Source organism: Rhinopithecus bieti, unplaced genomic scaffold (genome assembly GCF_001698545.2).
Source record: "Rhinopithecus bieti isolate Rb0 unplaced genomic scaffold, ASM169854v2 scaffold_30732, whole genome shotgun sequence".
NCBI classification, from domain to species: domain Eukaryota; kingdom Metazoa; phylum Chordata; class Mammalia; order Primates; family Cercopithecidae; genus Rhinopithecus; species Rhinopithecus bieti.
Window position 1 is genome coordinate 6,052,655 of NW_016814045.1, and position 18,616 is coordinate 6,071,270.

At 39.0% G+C, this 18,616-nt stretch overlaps 1 protein-coding gene across 1 annotated transcript in view; it reads right to left on the reverse strand.

Moving 5' to 3' along the window:
• The window catches only part of FBXW11 (F-box and WD repeat domain containing 11), a 144,150-nt gene that overhangs the window by 48,478 nt on the left and 77,056 nt on the right, over window positions 1-18,616 (reverse strand). The window contains 2 exon segments of the mRNA XM_017849423.1: window positions 2,182-2,407; window positions 5,916-5,978. Coding sequence (XP_017704912.1) covers window positions 2,182-2,407; window positions 5,916-5,978 — 289 coding nt within the window.

Consider the following 18,616-nt stretch of genomic DNA (forward strand, 5'->3'; position numbering starts at 1 on the left):
CCTTCTCCACCCTGGATCCCTCCCTCATAATTAGAAGTGAGAATTATTGAATTGAGTTGTAATCCTTACATTCAGTACATGGGGCCAATTTAAGGAATTTTCCTTAGCCTTTGTACTAATTTTTGAACCAACCCCTATAATCATTCACACCACCACCACTATAATCAAGATGTGTGACTCTGGGCATCTCACCCAATTAATTTCTCTTTGGTTTCCTAATCTACACAATAAAAAACAGGACTCAGTGATGGCTAAGCTCCCCTTAAGCAATTAAATAGTATGATTCTAGAAACAGAGGATTCATGTTTTGCTTTTCTAGAGATTCTAATGGAAGAAATGAGCAAGTCATGCTACATTTCAGCATAAAAAGAACAGCAGTGTCAAATTTTTCTAAGCTAACACTCAAATATCCTTAAAACTCCCACTGCAGAAGGTAAACTCACAAGTTTCGGAAGAGAGATTAGAAATCAGAAGCTGGTTTGTCAACGTGCAGCCCTAGGTTTCCGTTTGCTGTGGAAGGACTTAGAACACGGAGTCCTGATGTTCTGTAAATCACAGACAGGCTAAGGGAGGAGCTACTCTTTAAGAAGCTATCCTGTAGCTCTGACAACGGCTAGGGTTGTGGCAATGGTACTGGGCTCATCCCTGGCTACTTCTAGGCTTATTTTGACGTGGCAATTTTAACCACATATTACACTGGCCACATCAGAGGAAAACATTCTGGCCAGCATTCTCTACAGGAGTGAAATCTCTATATCTTACCTAGCCAAATCTAAATTGAAAATTTTTAAAAAAACAATATAGAAACAGAAAAAAATTCATGATTAATCATATTCAAAGGGAAGTTCGGCACAGTGGTGCATGCCTGCAGTACCAGCTACTCAGGAGGCTGAGGCAGGAGGATCACTTGAGCCCAGGAGCTCAAGGCCAGCCTGGCCCACATAGCAAGGTGCCACTTCATTGAGAAAAATAAAAACGTGGTACAGAATACAGCACATTTTAAATTATTTTTTTAAAAAGGGAAATAAATAGGTGGAGCACAGTGAAACCATTCTGTAGGATACTCTTAAGGTAGATGTATATCATTATACATTTGACCAAACCCACAAAATGAGTAACAGCAAGAGTAAACCCTAACGTAACCTATGACTTTGGGGTAATAACGATGTGTCAGCGCAGGTTCATGAATTGTAACAAATGTGCTGCTCAGCTGTGCAATGCCCATAGTGGGGCAGGCTGAGGGGACGGGTATGTGAATACGGGAATTCTCTGCATTCTCCCTGCAATTTTGCGCTGAACCTCAACCTGCTCTAAAAATATAAAGTCTACTTTTAAAAATCAAAGTAAATTTAATCAGGTGTGTGTGTGTGTGACATATGGGAAGACAGTAGTGAGGGAGAGGATGCAGAAACAGGTTTTGAGAAATATAATGAAGACATGTTACCAGTTTTCCCAATATATTTTTGCCATTCCTTAAGTGCCACTTCAGATACAAATGAATGTCCTAAACTTTGGGACACTTCCCAAACATACAAACTATGTTTGAAGGGAAGAGCACCATGTTTTCTAAAATTACATACAAAGGCAAAGTGCAGACTCTAAACTACATCAAAATAAAAAGCATATCATTAACTCATTCAACAAACCAAATGAAGCAACAGGGTGAACCAATAATGAACACTTTTTTTTTTTTTTTGAGACAGAGCCTCACTCTTGTCACCTAGGCTGGAGTGCAGTGGCGCGATCTTGGCTCACTGCAACCTCCACCTCCCGGGTTCAAGCTATGCTCCTGCCTCACCTCCTGAGTAGCTGGGATTACAGGCATCCACCCACCCCTGGCTAATTTTTGTACTTTTAGTAGAGATGGGGTTTCACCATGTTGGCCAGGCTGGTCTCGAACTTCTGACCTCAGGTGATCCACCCGCCTTGGCCTCCCAAAGTGCTGGGATTACAGGCATGAGCCACCATGCCCAGCCAATAATGAACACTGTTAAAGATACTGCCTATATTTCCTAGATAGATACTAAATTATACTTCCTCAGGTTCCATATATTAAAGTATGTGTCCCAAAGAAATGCTGCCTCACACAGTACTCATTCAATCATTTCATAAATATCCACCTAGATCCTTGGGCCGGGCATTCTTCGATTGCTCAGCTTTTGAAAAGACAAGTACAGTTACCTGGTAAAGCGGTAATAAAGTCCCGCTGCAACATGGGCTTCAGGTAAGAGTTAATATGTCCATGCTGATAATGACACATTCGTGAAATAAGATGTTCCACAAATTCCACTTGATCTGATTCAGACCACTGGTCAAAATATTTAATACACAAGTCTTTTTCTTTTTGATAGTTTCCTTCTGATGGCCTCTTTCTGGAGACGATCACAGATGATGTTCCATTACTTATCTATTTTAGAAAACAAAAAAATAATTAGTTTAACAAGGAAAAAAACCTAATTAATGTTTCATAGAAATATTTTCACCCTGTGTATTTAATCTTAAAATGACACTTTTACCCTAAAGCCAAACTCATTCCATCATTAATTCATTCAGGAATTTAAAATGTATTCAGGGTCTGTGTCCTCAAATTAGTCACTACAGGAAATGCCAAAGTGATAGCTATTTCTAAAAGGCACCTTAAATCATCATTTTCGAATGCTTATTATAAAATGATGCTCCAAAGATATATACTGGGTATCTCTCTATACACAGGATATATAGGAATTACAGTCTCTAAAGATAACTGATGCTAGAGATAACCATCATAGAGAAACTGCTCAACTTGGCAAAGTGGCAACTGATTGATTATTAACAGTTTGCTTTACTTCCTCAAAGTTGAAAGTTAATGCTACATACATCTATGCTAATGGTTCTCAAACTTGAGCTAGCATCAGAATAACAGGAGGGGTTGTTAAACACACAGACCGCTGGGTCCCACCCTAGAGGTCTGGAGAGGAGCCCAAGAATTTGTATTTCTAACAAGTTTCCCAGCAATGCTGATGCCACTGGTCCAGAGACTACACTTTAGGGACCACATGTTGAGAACCACAGGTCTATATAACAAAGACAAGCTATGCTATGTTGAAACCTGAAAGCAATTCAATCCAAAAAGCTTCATTTTACCCAACAGTTTCAATCTCCTCCATACTGTTTTGCCAGGGCTACTAATCTGGCAAAACATTTTAGACTTTCCCATCCTTCTTTAGATTACCTTCCCAGAAAGTGACCCAAGGTAAATAAACCATGTGTACCTGAAAAATTCTACATCTTACATAGGTGGTTTATGGACAACTCACAGACTCTTATACTAACAATGCATTTCTCATCCAATCTTCCTACAAGTCCTTACATAGAATCAGTATATGTTTTAAAACTGAAACTACATACACTGCATCTGGACAGTAACATTAAAAATAATCTCAATCACTAGACTCAAACCACAACTACTATGAGGCGCAGTAACCTCCCTGTCTAAACAAAATAACCTCAATACTTTTGTCAAACATTTGTCAAACCATCTGTCGATCACTCCTCTGATAGCCTCCTCATACATAATACCAGAAAAAATAACACAAAAGATAATTCTAAGAACTGAAGAGTTGAATTACAAACACCTATTAATTCCATTAGGAATTTATCTCAGGAGTCTTACATGGAATGAACCAAGAGCTTTTCCTATCAGTATGTCCCCTAACTTAAAGCAGACTAAACCCATCCCAGAGAAGACATCCTTTGTAAACATCCAAAGGAGTCTTCAGTCTTCCTTGACAAAAAATCTTATAAATTTCATGTCTGAAGTTCTCATGTCCATATTTAGAGGTATAAGATAGGAAGGCATCTATCTTCCACTCAGTTTATCTTACGGCCCCATTGCCTAGGAATGTTTCTTCCGTTGTATCTTGGGTGAGGAAAAGCTCACTGACACCAGATACCACTAGGGGGAAGCATTGAACAAGGATTTTGAAATTGCTTATACTAAGACATTTGTGTCTTAACAGATCCAAAAAATAAGAGTTCAAAACAGAGATGAAAAGTCTTTGCTGTGACGAATATTGGCAAGAATAAGGGGCATCTAAGTTGCTTTAAGCATAAGGATGTCCACCACAATATAATAAAGAAAAGTTAGAAATAACTGCCCAATTACAAGCAACTGTTTAAAACAAATTCTAACACATCACCATTAAGAGCTATAATGTAAGCCACTAAAATTAGCATATAAAGTAAGATTTTGGCCAGGCATGGTGGCTCACGCCTGTAATCCCAGCACTTTGGGAGGCCAAGTTAGCTGTATCACTTTAAGGCCAGGAGTTCAAGACGAGCCTGGCCAACATGGTGAAACCCTGTCTCTACTAAAAATACAAAAAGAATTAGCCAGCCACAGCGGCAAATGCCTGTAACCCCAGCTACACAGGAGGCTGAGGCAGGAGAAATGCTTGAACCTGGGAGGCGGAGGGTATAGTGAGCTGAGATCGTGCCACTGCACTCCAGCCTGAGGTGTAGAGCAAGACTCCATCAGAAAAAAAAAAAAAAAGAGTAATATTTTGTAACAACAGAACATGCTTATGAAATATTAAGAAACAAAAGGAAAGATCCAGGATTTTACAAAACATTATGATCACAGTAATTCATGACAAGGAGAACAAACCATGACAGAGTAAAGGGTATACATCAAAATCTCAAAAGTGCCTTAAGAAAACTGTGTGTGTTTTCCTTCCCCCTTTATTTCTATATTTTATTCCAAATAACTTGCCAAAATAATGATTCATAACAGGTTAAATATAATGATAACTTGCACTTGTGTACTGCTTTATAATTTACAAAGTACTTTCACAGCCATTAATTCATTTGATAAGCAAAAGTGTTATTTTATTTACAGACAAGTTCCTAATCATCTAGCCTCCCTAGAGTGTTTGTATAATTATTAACTAGTTGACTGGAAGATAGATGAAAGAAAAACTAAAGCTAAAGTGTGAAGAACCACTGCCAACTGAAAAATCATAGTAAATGAAGAGCATCCGCTGCAAAATAATAAACGTGAAGGAGGGTACAAAACTCAGTCTGTACACAATGTAAGATAAAATAATGGCATGTGCACTATTCTATAGCACATTTTCAATATGCTATTTCCAACCACGTGCTCAGCCCAGCAAGCTCTTCCTAGCATTGTTTTCCTTTGCTTCATTTCCTCTTAAATGTGTTGGGTGCACTTTGTTCCTGCTAACTAATCTATCTTTTTAGTTTCATATCAAATGAACCCAGAGAATTTATTTTTACATTAGTATCTTCAGATTTAGATTTGTTTTACTTTTAAATCCTGTCTTCATGAAGGGGAAAGCCATGTGTACCAGCATGGTTGATAAAACACCAAATCATGAAACTCTGCTTGCTCCCCAAACCCCCAACCACACACACACACACACACACACACACACACACACACACACACACAACCTGGGGAATTGGGAAGAAAACTGGCAAACCTTAAAACAGAGCCAAGGGAGAAGGAGATGAGCTTAAAAGGAAAAGGCAAACCAATGGAAATGGGAGAGAAGACTAAAGGTTGAGAGCAAAAGGAGAAAAGGCCATCCATGTATATACTGGTGTGTGGCATGGTGCAATTCTGGTGACAAACGATGCCATCACTGTCCATCTTTGGCTTAGGCAGAGGCCACAGACAGCACATTTTAGGCTACAGCCACTTCAGATCTTTGTGGAAACTCTAAAATTATTTAGCATATTTGTAATGACAATTCCCTATGGAAGAAAGATAAATTAGGGTGGATTCTGAAACTAGCAAAACTGCACAAAAGAAAACAAAAATGCTTGGCTCTTGATTCCACTGAGGACATTAACTGAGGGAGCATCCTATCTATAGTAAGTCAGTTGCTGTCTAATCTGTGCGCCGTCATTCCTACCTGCCAAAGAGTATTTTTCTTTGGGGACTCATCTTCATTTTGATCTTCCATAACTGAAGTGTTCTAAGGGGGGAAAAACAGGTTATTTGAATTATACCAAGTTTTGCAAATCCTAAATAACTACAAGAAATAATTTTGCAAACCCAAACTAGAGTGTACCAATACAAACCCAAGAACTATTTGGCTTTGTGGCTAACACACGCCATTTTGGGTCAAGGGAGATGTGCTCATCTTTCATAAATCAATAAAGTTAGTGGTTAGACAAAAGCAAGCATAAAGTCATTATTTACAAAGGTTGGGTGTGCTTAGAAAAAAGGCTAAATTGTGGGAGTGAGGCTGAAGCTCAACCTCAGTCATCACTGTTTTTGCACTTGTGGCAAATTCCAAAGACCCATGAAGTTTCTGATGATTGCACAAAACATTTACTAGAAGGTCTGCTATTCAGTAATGCACCCCAGGGAATCCGCAATTAGAAGTAGCAAAGCCTTGGAAGCCCCCCTGCCTTCCTCTTTCCTCCCTTGAAAGCCTTGTTTTTCTGGAAAGGCTTTGCAATCTCCCCTAGCAAGCATGGTGGGTGCCCCAACCTTCTCCCTGAAGAGGAGGATGCTGTCAGCCAGTAACAATCTGGCTTGCCTTGGGAATGCATTAGCTTTTGATTTTTGTGTTTACTGCACAAAGAGGTACTGTGTAATTATTCTTTCTGGTGACCCAGTCGCTCAATAGATGCCCATTAACTAGAGATTATACATGATTGGATTTTCCCTTTTGAAGCTCCCACCTAATGGCTAAATGGAAACTTAATGAGAAGGGGAAGTGGGCTAGTTGTGCTCTGAAAAGACAACTCATTTATGGATAGCAATCTCTCTAAGATTCCTTCCAAAACCTAAAATTGTAATATTGGGGTATTAAATTTAAACAACATTTGTCTCATAGTATTATTCAAAAGGTTATTATAGATCTATTTAAGTTATCAGTGTTTACGAGATCCTGTTTGCTGTCTTTAGGGAATAAGCCTCTCTCAAATTTTCCCTATTTTTCCTTTATGTTCTTCAAGTCCTAAAATGTTTGCACTATTTATACAGTATTTCCAAACAATCCATTTGAAAATACCAATGTAGGTAATGACATAAGAATCACCACTGAACACTAGCTGCTCTACAGGTCACAAAACTGGCTCTGAGCAGGGATGCAGTATGACAGAGTATGAAAGTCAAAGGCTTTGAAGTCAAAGAGAAGTTGGATTCCTGATTTGGTCACTCACTCAATGTGTGTGTGTGAGCTTGAGCAAGATCTTTTACCCTGGGAACAAATACAAACACACAGAGTTGTTGTGGGGATGGAGACTACCCTACACAATGCTTAGTGCATAACGGGTATTCCAAAAAACATTACTTCACTCTCCGATTTGAAGATGCTACTTTTCCCCTGTGTTATCTTCTTATGCTTTTCTAATTTCAGAGGTTTTGACAGGATGGCTCCAGATGGCTGCCTATGGGGAAAACCTGGCTTTCTCAGTAAAATCTTATAAACCCCATAGCACCAAGGTCCACAATGAGGGAGAGGGACAGGAGGGTGGGGCTCTATCTAAAAAATCGACCATGAGGTAGAGAGGAACTCAGTGTGTCCAAGAGTCCAAAACAGGACTGGAGTGGTGAAAGCAATAAGTAATCCTGAATGGGATGAAGAACAAGGAAACAAAGGTACTATTTATGAAGGTCTCTCCATGTAATCTTTTTACTGCTATCTTGAAAGGACCTAAGAGTTACTAAAGCGAGTAGGTTTCCTCAGGGGAATAAAGAAAGGGGGAGCAGTGACTCAGTACAGCATCCCCTGAGTTTGGTAGTTACAAAGCCAGCTTGCAAACCCATGTCTGGGTTCTAAGAGTGGTAAGGACAATGAATGGCTGGAAACATGAAAGGTGGAGCATGGAGAGGAATGAGGAATTAAGTAGAAGAGAGATGGGAAGTCAGTCCCCACCCCATGTCTCCAGGTACTGCCAAGCCTCCTAACTACTCAGGAGGCTAAGGTGAGAGAATCTCAGAAGTTTGAGGCTTCAATAAGCTAAGATCATGCCAATGCATTCCAGCCCAGGCAACAGAGAAAACTTCATCTCTATAAAAAAGCAATAATAATAATAAACAAAATTAAAAATAACTGAAAATACATATGGTGTGTTTTTTTAATATGATAAACAGGTTAGCAAAAGTAACTTTCCTTTTTATCTGTGCCTTTTCACGAACATGGCAACCCCGGTGCAAAAAATCTTCACCCTGTCAAACGAATGCATTCTTGGTAGCCCAGATGTAAATTACATATCTGAAACTGAATTCTATATAAAACCAAACAAAACCTGAGAAAATGTACCCCACTGCATCATCATTCCAAAACAAACAAACAAAAAATCGCACAATATTGTGACTTGAAAACTTGTCAAGATGTTTTCATCAACTGGGTAATTTAGTACAGCAATACTGCATCTGCTATGGAATCTCAGCTACCACCTAGAATTCATTCTTTCTTATAGCATTTCAATAATTCTAGAATCTCTTCTGCACATTCCCCCTTCTCTCTTGCATACCAATCAATGGAAGTGGTAGGCTGGTTCCAATGACCTAGCCTTCATTTTCACTTAGTTTATGTATAGGTACAACAGGCTCTTAGCAGTGATATATGTTTGCCAGTAGGGGCCACGAACACACACGGAATATATTTCAACTGGAAAATTCCGTACTTTGAGAATTATATGAGGAATCAATTTCCTGCTTTAAAAATGCTGCAAATTCTGCATTAAGTAACTAACAGTTAAGAGTCATACAGCTAGTAAATGAGAGACACAGGATTCAGACCTAAGCCTGTTCTACTCAGAAATCAATGTACTTTCCCATACAGAAAAAAATGTGTCTTAGGTGTTTTCCAACTGCTGGTTTTGGCCCATGAAATCAATTTAATAGACTGCAACCAGAATGTTTTAATAAAACAAAGCTGAATTGAGGAGACCCCCTACACACAAAGGTAAGCATAATAACAAATTCGTACAAAAAAGGCTAAAAGAAATGAGCAAAAACATAGCAAAAAAATTCACATTAAAAGGACAGCAAGGGTTTTATTGCAAGTAGAGCAATATTTGAGTTTTAAATCTCTGAAAAGTAAAATTCAAAAAGAAGAGTGCGTCTTAAGAGTCAGGGTTCCATTTTGTTACCCAGGGTGAAGCACAGAGGCATGATCATAGCTCACTACAATCTCGAACTCCCAGGCTCAAGCAATCCTCACAACTCAGCCTCCTGAGTAGCTAGGACTACAGGCTCACACCACAACACCCAACTAATTTTTTAAAATTTTTTAGAGACACGGTCTTCCTATGTGCTATGTTGCCCAAGCTGATCTCAAACTCCCAGGCTCAAGTGATCCTCCTGTCTCAGCTTCCCAAGTCACCGGGATTACAGGTAAGTCACCACACCAAGCAACAGTACATAAAGGAGAAAGCTGGAGATTTTATTTTTTAAATACCTTTCCAGCTTTGACAGATGAAGGAGACCAAAAAGAAAGAAACAAACAAACAAGGGAGGGAGGGAACGATGGGCTTGATTTACTAAATATATCTCAAACTTTCTATCCAGTAAGAGATTACATATTATTCTCAATTTTCCATGGACCTTTTTGTAAAAACTGATATAGGTCACAGAAAAAAACCCCAAATATAGTTAGAAATCAGGAAGAGACTATTACATATTTAAGATTACACCAAGTAGAAAAATCTAAACATATTCCGCCAATTACTACTCGCTGTAAATTCCAAAGATAAATACATAGAACAATGACTGGCAAAGGCAAACCAAATACCTTTTCATTGTTCTTGTTACCTACACCTGGGCTCCTAAAACCTAAATCTTGCCAACACATTGCCGGGAATTAAAATCACTAGAAAGCCATAAGCATTCATCTTGAAAAAGTTTGTCTAAAATAGCAGTTCCTATCTCTCAAACAAACATGGCAATTCAGAAGGAAGAAGGCCATATGTGCATATACATTAATGCAACCACCACCAAACAGCTTGACTGGAAATCTCCTCCCTCTGGACAAATGCTAAAATATAGGAATATACCAGTTATTTTCTTTCTGCCAGATGATAAAAATGTAAACCACTAATAAATTCTAAATCAGCTATGTATGAATTTGTTATTAAATGGGAGTTTGGTTGAAATTTCTGTTACATTATTATAGCACAGTAAGGTCTCTTCTAATTAATCTATCCACTCAAATTTCTAACAAGTATTTCATTGTTGACATTACATGACAAGAAATGATACTAAAAAAATCTGAAAGAATGAATGTAGAAGAATGTGGAAGAATGTTTTTCTTCCTTTTTGTCATCACCAATCGTGTGGGCACGTGCGTGTGTGTGTGTGTGAGACAGAGTCTCACTCTGTTGACCAGGCTGGAATGCAGCAGCACAATTCCGGCTCACTGCAACCTCTGCCTCCATGGTTCAAGCAATACTCATGCCTCAGCCTCCCAAGTAGCTGGGACTACAGGTATGCACCACCATGCCCGGCTAATTTTGTATTTTTAGTAGAAATGGGGTTTTGTCATGTTAGCCAGGCTGGTCCCGAACTCCTGGCCTCAAATGATCTGCCCGCCTCAGCCTCCCAAAAGTGCTGGGATTACAGGCTGAGTTACCACACCCAGACTGGATAACAAAGCTTTTAACCAATTTTAGTTAGACTTTTCTTACTGATTTCTAGAAATTCTATGTATATTCTAGAATGAACTCTTTCTCAAATATATTATTACAAAGGTCTTCTCCCAATCTGTGGCTTAACTTTTCATTCCCTTAATGGTGTCTTTTGATAAACAGAAGTAATAAATTTTAATGAAGTTTAATTTGTCAGTTGTTTCCTTTATTATTTATGCTTTCTGTCATCTTACTCAAGAAATCTTTTTTCTCCTAACGTCATAAAGATATTCTTCCACACCTAGAGGTTTTATTTTACTTTGTACATTTTCATTTAAAATTCATCTTTACTGATTTTAAGTAAAGCAGAAATTAAGATTCTTATTTTAAATTTTAAGTCCATGTTTTCCAATTGGAGATTACAATCCATTATAAAATATCAACTTAAGGGATAACCAGCATTTTTTAAAAAACTGAAATAGAATAGAGTACATATAATACCCTCTACTTCATTAATTCTAAGACATGTTTTTTTCACATTTTAACATCTCTGAAATAGAGATGTTTCTTATAATCAATCTTACAATTTAAAATGGCGGCAATTTTCCTGAATACATAGACATAACACATACACACGTGACAGCAGGAGGAGGCAGACAAAATGCCTAGGGGCAGGTGGGGCGGGTCCGTGGTGAAACCCCACCTTTTTTTTTTTTTTGAGACAGAGCCTTGCTCCGTCGCCCAGGCTGGAGTGTTGTGGCGTGATCTTGGCTCACTGCAACCTCTGCCTCCCGGGTTCAAGCAATTCCCTACCTCAGCCTCCCAAGTAGCTGGGATTACAGACGCCCACCACACCATGCCCAACTAATTTTTGTATTTTTAGTAGAGATGGAGTTTCACTATGTTGGTCAGGCTGGTCTTGAACTCCTGACCTTGTGATCCGCCCTCCTCTGCCTCCCAAAATGCTGGGATTACAGGAATGAGCCACCGCACCCAGCCAAAACCCCACCTTCAAGCTAAAAACAGCCTGAAGCCTGAAGACAAGGCTGCTGGTTATGGATGAAGCCCACGACCCGGAGTGAGAATTTCTATTCCTGTTTGCTAGCTCTTCCCCAATTGGTTGTTTCTGGATAATGCTTTTTAATCAAACGTTGCCTTTTCCAATGCTACCTACTGCCCACACCTCTCCCATTCTGTGACTATTAAAAACCCTGAACTCAGCCACACTGGGGGACTACCCAACTTCGGGTAGTGGACTGCCCATTTTGAGTGCCCTCTCTGCTGAGAACTGCTTCGTCGCTCAATAAAACTTTCCGCCCTGCTCACCCTCCGGTTGTGAGCATAACCTCATTCTTCTTGGATGCGGGACAAGAACTCAGAATCTACCCAACATGGGTAGGAAAAACGCTGTAATACTGTAGCCCTCTGCCCTCTGCCGGTGCCAGGCAGCAGCCCCGCATGACAGGAAGCAGCCATGGGGCCAGGCCAGCCCAGGAGCCACAGGCCAGAGCAGGACGACAGGATTAAATGAGCTGTAACACAAATGGGCTGAAACACGTCCCACCCCCCACCCCCACTGGTTGGTAGTGCTGCAGGAAGGAGAGAAGAGCTACAACCCTTCTGGGGCCCCAGACCTCGCCGTTACCTGGGCCAGAGTTGTGACATGCTGTAACACCTCCTTTGGGGTCAGGCAGTTGCTGGTGTCTCCAAAAGTTTCAAGTGCCACCACATTCCCCCTTGTCTAGAGGCCGGTGGCCAAGGCAGAAGCAGGTTGCAGCACACCTGGCCCCGGCACAGACTGAGTGCGGGATCAGGGCCAGGGCGCCAAGAGCAGCCCACCAGGCCAAGTGGGCAGGGTACCTCCAACAGCAAGCCCGGGGCAGAGCGAGGCCCAGGCAGGGGCACTGCCAGCTGCAAAGGTCTCCAGCTGGCGAAGCAGCACTGAAAAAATCCTGCATCACATGCATATATGCATATACATAAAAATTACCACACACACATTAGGTATAAATATAAATTTCATTTCTTACTTTGAAAACCCCTGAAAAACCCTGGCAAAGGTTAGTAGAGTATAATAAATCCCATGCTGCAAAAGCTACTGCCTTTTCAGTTTGCTTTCAATTCTAATTTCATCAAAAGATACTTTCACATCTCTCTAATATCTGCCATTACCTGTTTTTAACAAAAAGAGCGGGCTTACTGTTCAATTTTCTGTAAAAAACAAACAAAAAAAAATCTGGCTAAAATGTCATATGGGTTTTTGGTTTGTCGTTTTGTTTTTTTGAGACAAAGTCTTGTCACTTAGGCTATAGTGCAGTGGCACGATCACGGTTCACTATAGCCTCAGTCTCCTGAGCTCAAGCAATCTTCCAGCCTTAGCCTCCCAAGTAGCTGGGACCACAGGTGCATGCCACCGTGCCTAGCTAATTGTTTTGTTTCTCTTTTATGGAGACAAGATCTCAGTACGTTGCCCACGTTGGGGTTTTTTAATGGTATTTACTTTTACACTAATCTATGCCAGTAAGCACCACTGATTTTCCAGTCAAGTAGTGATTACAGTTCCCTCTTCTGATTTACTTTAAAAAGCAGATTTTTAAAACACGGTCAGAATGGAAAATAACAAATGGTATGCAGACATGTCAAAATTTGTGAGGCTTGTACTCAACTGCCTGAAGTCAGGGAAACACTATTTTAGAAGAACAATGATAGGGGAAAAGGTTTAAATTATTTCAAGTGAGAAAAAAGCAAGTCAAAATATATCTGTACAATCTCATCTTTACAAATAAAATTTATTTTACTATTTATTTGCAAAAGCAACCATGTGCTTACAGTATTATCTCTAATTTTATTTGATTTTGCTTACTTATCCTACCTAAATTTTCTTAAAGTAGACATATATCTTTTAACAGCAAGGAAAAGTGATTTTGAAGTTAAACTTCAAAAGTAAGTAAAAGATTCACACCAAGACTCCAGATATATATGCTGTGGTCTGGGGAAACAGAAACTCTTACTGAAAGGCCCAGCAGCGCTGCATTCCACTTGACCTCTCCGTGCTTACGTCTTCATCCATAAAACTAAGGTGAAAACAGGGCCTCCCTGGCAGAGTGAGAAAATTTTAAGAGATAATCCTGGCACGCAAGCAGGGCTCTGACACAGTTTGGATCTGTGTCCCCACCCCAACCTCTTGTCAAACTGTAATCCCCAATGTTGAAGGTGAGGCCTGGTGGGAGATGATTGAATCGTGGGAGCGGTTTCTCATGGTTTAACACCGTCCCCCTTGGTGCTGTCATGGCATGAGTGAGTGAGTTCTCACGAGATCTGATTGCTTAAAAGTAGCACCTCACCACTCTCTCTCTTCCTCCTGCTCCAGCCACATGAAGTGCCCACTTCCCCTTTGCCTTCTGCCATAACTGAAACCAAGCAGACGCTGCCATGCTTCCTCTATAGCCTGCAGAACCATGAGCCAATTAAACGTCTAAACGTCTTTTCCTTAGAAATTACCCAGTCTCAGGTATTTCTTTATAGCAGTGTGAGAACAGACTAACAGAGGCTCCTTTAGTCAAATTTAACCTCCACAGGGCAGAGATATTTGGTTGTTTTATTCAGTCTGTATCCTTAGCACTTAGAATAATTTCCGGTATACTACCTAAGTACAGAAGTATAATAAATATTTACTGATGATAAGCATTAGCTACAGTTACCATAATCTTCCTATTACTTAACATAGTGAAAAAGCGGTAATTTGGTTTCTACTTACTCCTTTCCCACATTTTCCAAAACTGTCTACAATGAGCAAGAATTCAAAATAGAAGCAAATAAAAACATGTAGCGCCATTCTGGTCCTCACAACAAGTGGTAAGAAACAAAGTCTACTTTCAGAGGGGCAGTCATCCTTACCTCTCCCAAAGTATTCAGCTAACTATATAAAAGAAGAAAATTTATTTATTATCTGAGTGCTTAAAAAGATCTAAAAGAAGGATAGATACAAGTCTGCTAGAGTCTCCCAGAGAAAGCAGACAAGGGCAGAGTGTGCTCGTACAAGCTCCTAGTGCTTCACACTTTGAAGATGGCTTTAAAACCAAAGCTTTTTACATTCACTAAAGAAGCCAGAAAAGAAAGTGCTTTAGAAGCAGTAACAGAAAAACGGCCAAAAGATACACAGTCATGAAGAATGGCACTACTGAGGAAGTCAGTCAGCTGAAGTGTAAAGAAGAGGCCCTTAAGCCAGCCATCCCCAACGCAAATCCCAGGCCCTACCAATTACAAACTGTGACTCAGGGTAAGTTACTGGACCACTCTCTTGGGTTCAGGTCCCTCTTTTTATAAAATAGGGATAATACTGTCTATGTTGCAGGAATAAAAAATAATATATGCAATGCACCTACAACACAACACTGCTCAGAGGGGAAAAAAAATAATAAAACTGGAAAAATACTTTTATTCTTGCTTCTACTATAAATCATTTAAAAAGAAACATGAAAGCATCTATCAATAATATCAGTGAAAGCCAGAGAAATACAATACCACATCACAATCATTTTCTGTATGTGTAACTTAGCAGATTCATCCAAGATTCAAACATAAAACCTACCTAAGAAATTATAAAGCAATGAAATATAATAGTAGCTACCACTTGACAGATCGTAATATTTGAATGAAAACTGAGAAAATAAAACTAAACCTGCCAAAAGCTTACCTTAAAGATTAAGAGACGATTAATTCAAAACAATACCAATCAAAATCTCAGCAGGCTTGTTCTCCCCAACTGTGTCCCCCATCCCCCCGCCCCAAAATAGAGCTGATTTTAAAATTTATATGGAAATATCAAGGGCCAAGAAGAACCAAGTCAATCTGGAAAAATGAAGCTAGAAAATTTATACTATGAGACATCAAGATCTATTATACAGCTACTGTAACTAAAACAGTGTTATACAGACATAAAGGTGGACAAATTGATTAATGGAACGAAACAGCATTCAAACACAAATCCACACATATAAGTTCACCCGATTAAACACCAAGGTGGCACACTTCAGTGCAGTGGGAAAAGAATGGTCTTTTAAATAAAAGACTCTATCAAGTAGATATTCTTAACATATGTTGGGCCCTACCCTCCAAAGAAACACAAAAAAATCCATTCTAGATAGCCTGAAGATCTGTGTAAAAGACAAAACAGTAAAGCTTTTACAAGAAGCCATAGGACATCTTCATGACCTGGGAATAGGCAAAACTTTTTTAAACAATACACAACTGCTAACCACAAAGAACAATGTAATAAATCAGAGTATATTAAAATAATTTCTGTTCATTAAAAACATTCAGAGATTGAAAATGTTTTAAAATTGATTTATCGTGATGATGCATCACTGGACTACATATGTGGATTAGTTTTGCGACATGCAAAATATACAATATACCTTAATTCTTTCAAAGGAACTAGATGTAAAAGAAAAAAGGCAACCCACAGAGCAAGAAAAGAATGGCAATATACACAGAATCTTTTTTTAACTCACTTCAAATCAAGGAAAAATCACAATCACACACATACTAAATTTAAAACTGAGCAAAGGACTTGCACAGGCACATCACAAAAGAAAATATACAAATGAAGTTTTTTTAAAAAGGAAAAATCAACCAAAATACTGCCACCTACGGATAACCACTGGATCATTTTGGTACACAGACTGAAAACTGCATATATGTAAGTGAAAACTGTTTAAAACATGCTCTTCAGTAACTGGTTTTTCCATGTGTCATGAACATCTTTCCACATCATTGTAGTTCTACATTTTCATTTTTAAGGGCTACAGTTCACTTCATCCCATAATTTCCTTACTCAATACAAGTAGTAACAAACATTACATTTTTTACTATTAAACACAACACTGCAATGAACCTTCATGTCTACTTTGACAATTGCCTCTTGGTCAAATTTAGAAATCCATGAGATCCAAAAGGATGCGTATTTCATAATAAGTGGATGACTGAAGAGAATTTCCTTTGCGAATTCCTTGACTAATAATCATGTTTTCATCAGAAAAGACTTCACATTACAAGTTTTTAAATCTAAGGGTCAACTCTCATTCCTCCTATTTCTTCACCTTTCAGCAAGGTTGAGCACTTCCATCTTCTTGATATACTTCATTCACTTGGCTTCCAAGGACTCTGATCTAGTTTTCAAACCTTCACTAAAAGAAATGTTAAAGTTCTTCAGACAAAAAGAAAAGAAAACTTGGGTCTGCATATATATTAATTTCTTCTCTTTAAATTTCTAGAAAATATGACTAACTGAAAAGTATAAACTGTTGCAGAAAAAATCAGACACAAAGAATAGAAAAGACAATTCGTGTTCGTGGATTGCAAGACTCAATATTAAGATGTTCATACCACCCAAAACTATCTACAGATTTAATGCAATCCCTAAAAAAAAACGATGTTTTTTGCATAAGTAGCAAAATCAACCATAAAATTCATTAGCAATCTCAAGGGACTCAGAACAGACAAAATAATCCTGAAACAATAGAATGAAACTGGACTTCAATCAGCTTTGAAAAGCTGGTTTCAAAACTTACTACAAAGCTATCATAACCGAAACTGTGGAACTAGCATAAAGACATATGTGTAGACCAGTGGGACAGAATGGAAGATTACAATAGGTACATTTCAAGCATTTGACAATATTCAACATCTATTCATGATTAAAAACTCAGATAACTTCCCCAATATGATAAAGTCATATAATGAAACATCATACTTAATGTTTAAAGATGGAACATTTTCCCATTGTCCTGAAGGACAAAGCTAGAACATCCATTCACACTTCTGGTGTGAATTCAAATTTGTGAATTTGAGCCGGGCACAGGGGCTCACACCCAGCACTTTGGGAGGCCAAGGCAGGTGAATCACTTGAGGTCAGGAGTTCAAGACCAGACTGGCCAACACAGTCAACCCCTGTCTCTACTAAAAATACGAAAATTAGCTGGGCATAGTGGCATGTGCCTAAAATCCCAGCTACTTGGGAAGCAGAGGCAGGAGAATTACTTGAACCTGGGAGATGGAGGCTGCAGTGAGCTGAGGTCGTGCCACTGCACTCCAGCCTAGGTGACAGAGCAAGACTCCATCTAAAAAAATAAAAAATAGGCTGGGCACAGCATTTTAGGATGCCGAGGCAGGTGGATCATTTGAGATCAGGAGTTCAAGACCAGCCTGGCAACATGGTAAAACCCCGCCTCTACTAATAATATAAAACAATGAGCCAGCGTGGTGGCACACGCCTCTAATTCCAGCTACTTGGGAGGCTGAGGCACAAGAATCACTTGAACCCCCAAGGTGGAAGTTACAGTGAGCCGAGATCACACCACTGCACTCCAGCCTGGGTGACAGAGTGAGACCCTGTCTCAAGAAAAATAATAAATCAATCAGTAATTTAAAAAATTAAAAATTTGTGAATTTGAAATTGAAAACCACAAGTTTCACTATAGTCAATGCAACAGGGCAAGAAAAAGAAATAAAAACATAAATAACAAAAAGAATGTAGATGGTATGACTGTCTAACTAGAAAATCCTGCTGAATCTACAAAATAAAAGTGATGGATATTAGTGAATTCACAGGACACAAAGACTGACCAAAAAATGCAGCTATATAAAGCTCAAGCTCTCAGCATAACTAAAAGGCACAGAACCTAAGTAGAAAATTAAATCCTAGTACATCCTTTTGTTCTAGCCATAAATCTTCATGAAGATCAAGGGCAGTTCAGGAAAAAAAGAAGAAACAAGCAGCAGAAGAAAAAAGAAGGAAACAAGCAGTAGATAAAAGATTGACATAAAATCACATTAAGTATGAAAATACTTTAAAAGCATCCTGCTAGTTCAGAGTTGATTACAGATAAAGAGGATGTAAGATGTAAAAAGGCAGTCTTCAAAAGATCAGTTTTTAGGAGAAAAGAGTGTACAAACAAAAGGCAAACAGAGGAGAATTTCCTCAACGTGATAAAGAACACCTGCAAAAAACCTACAGCTAACATCATAT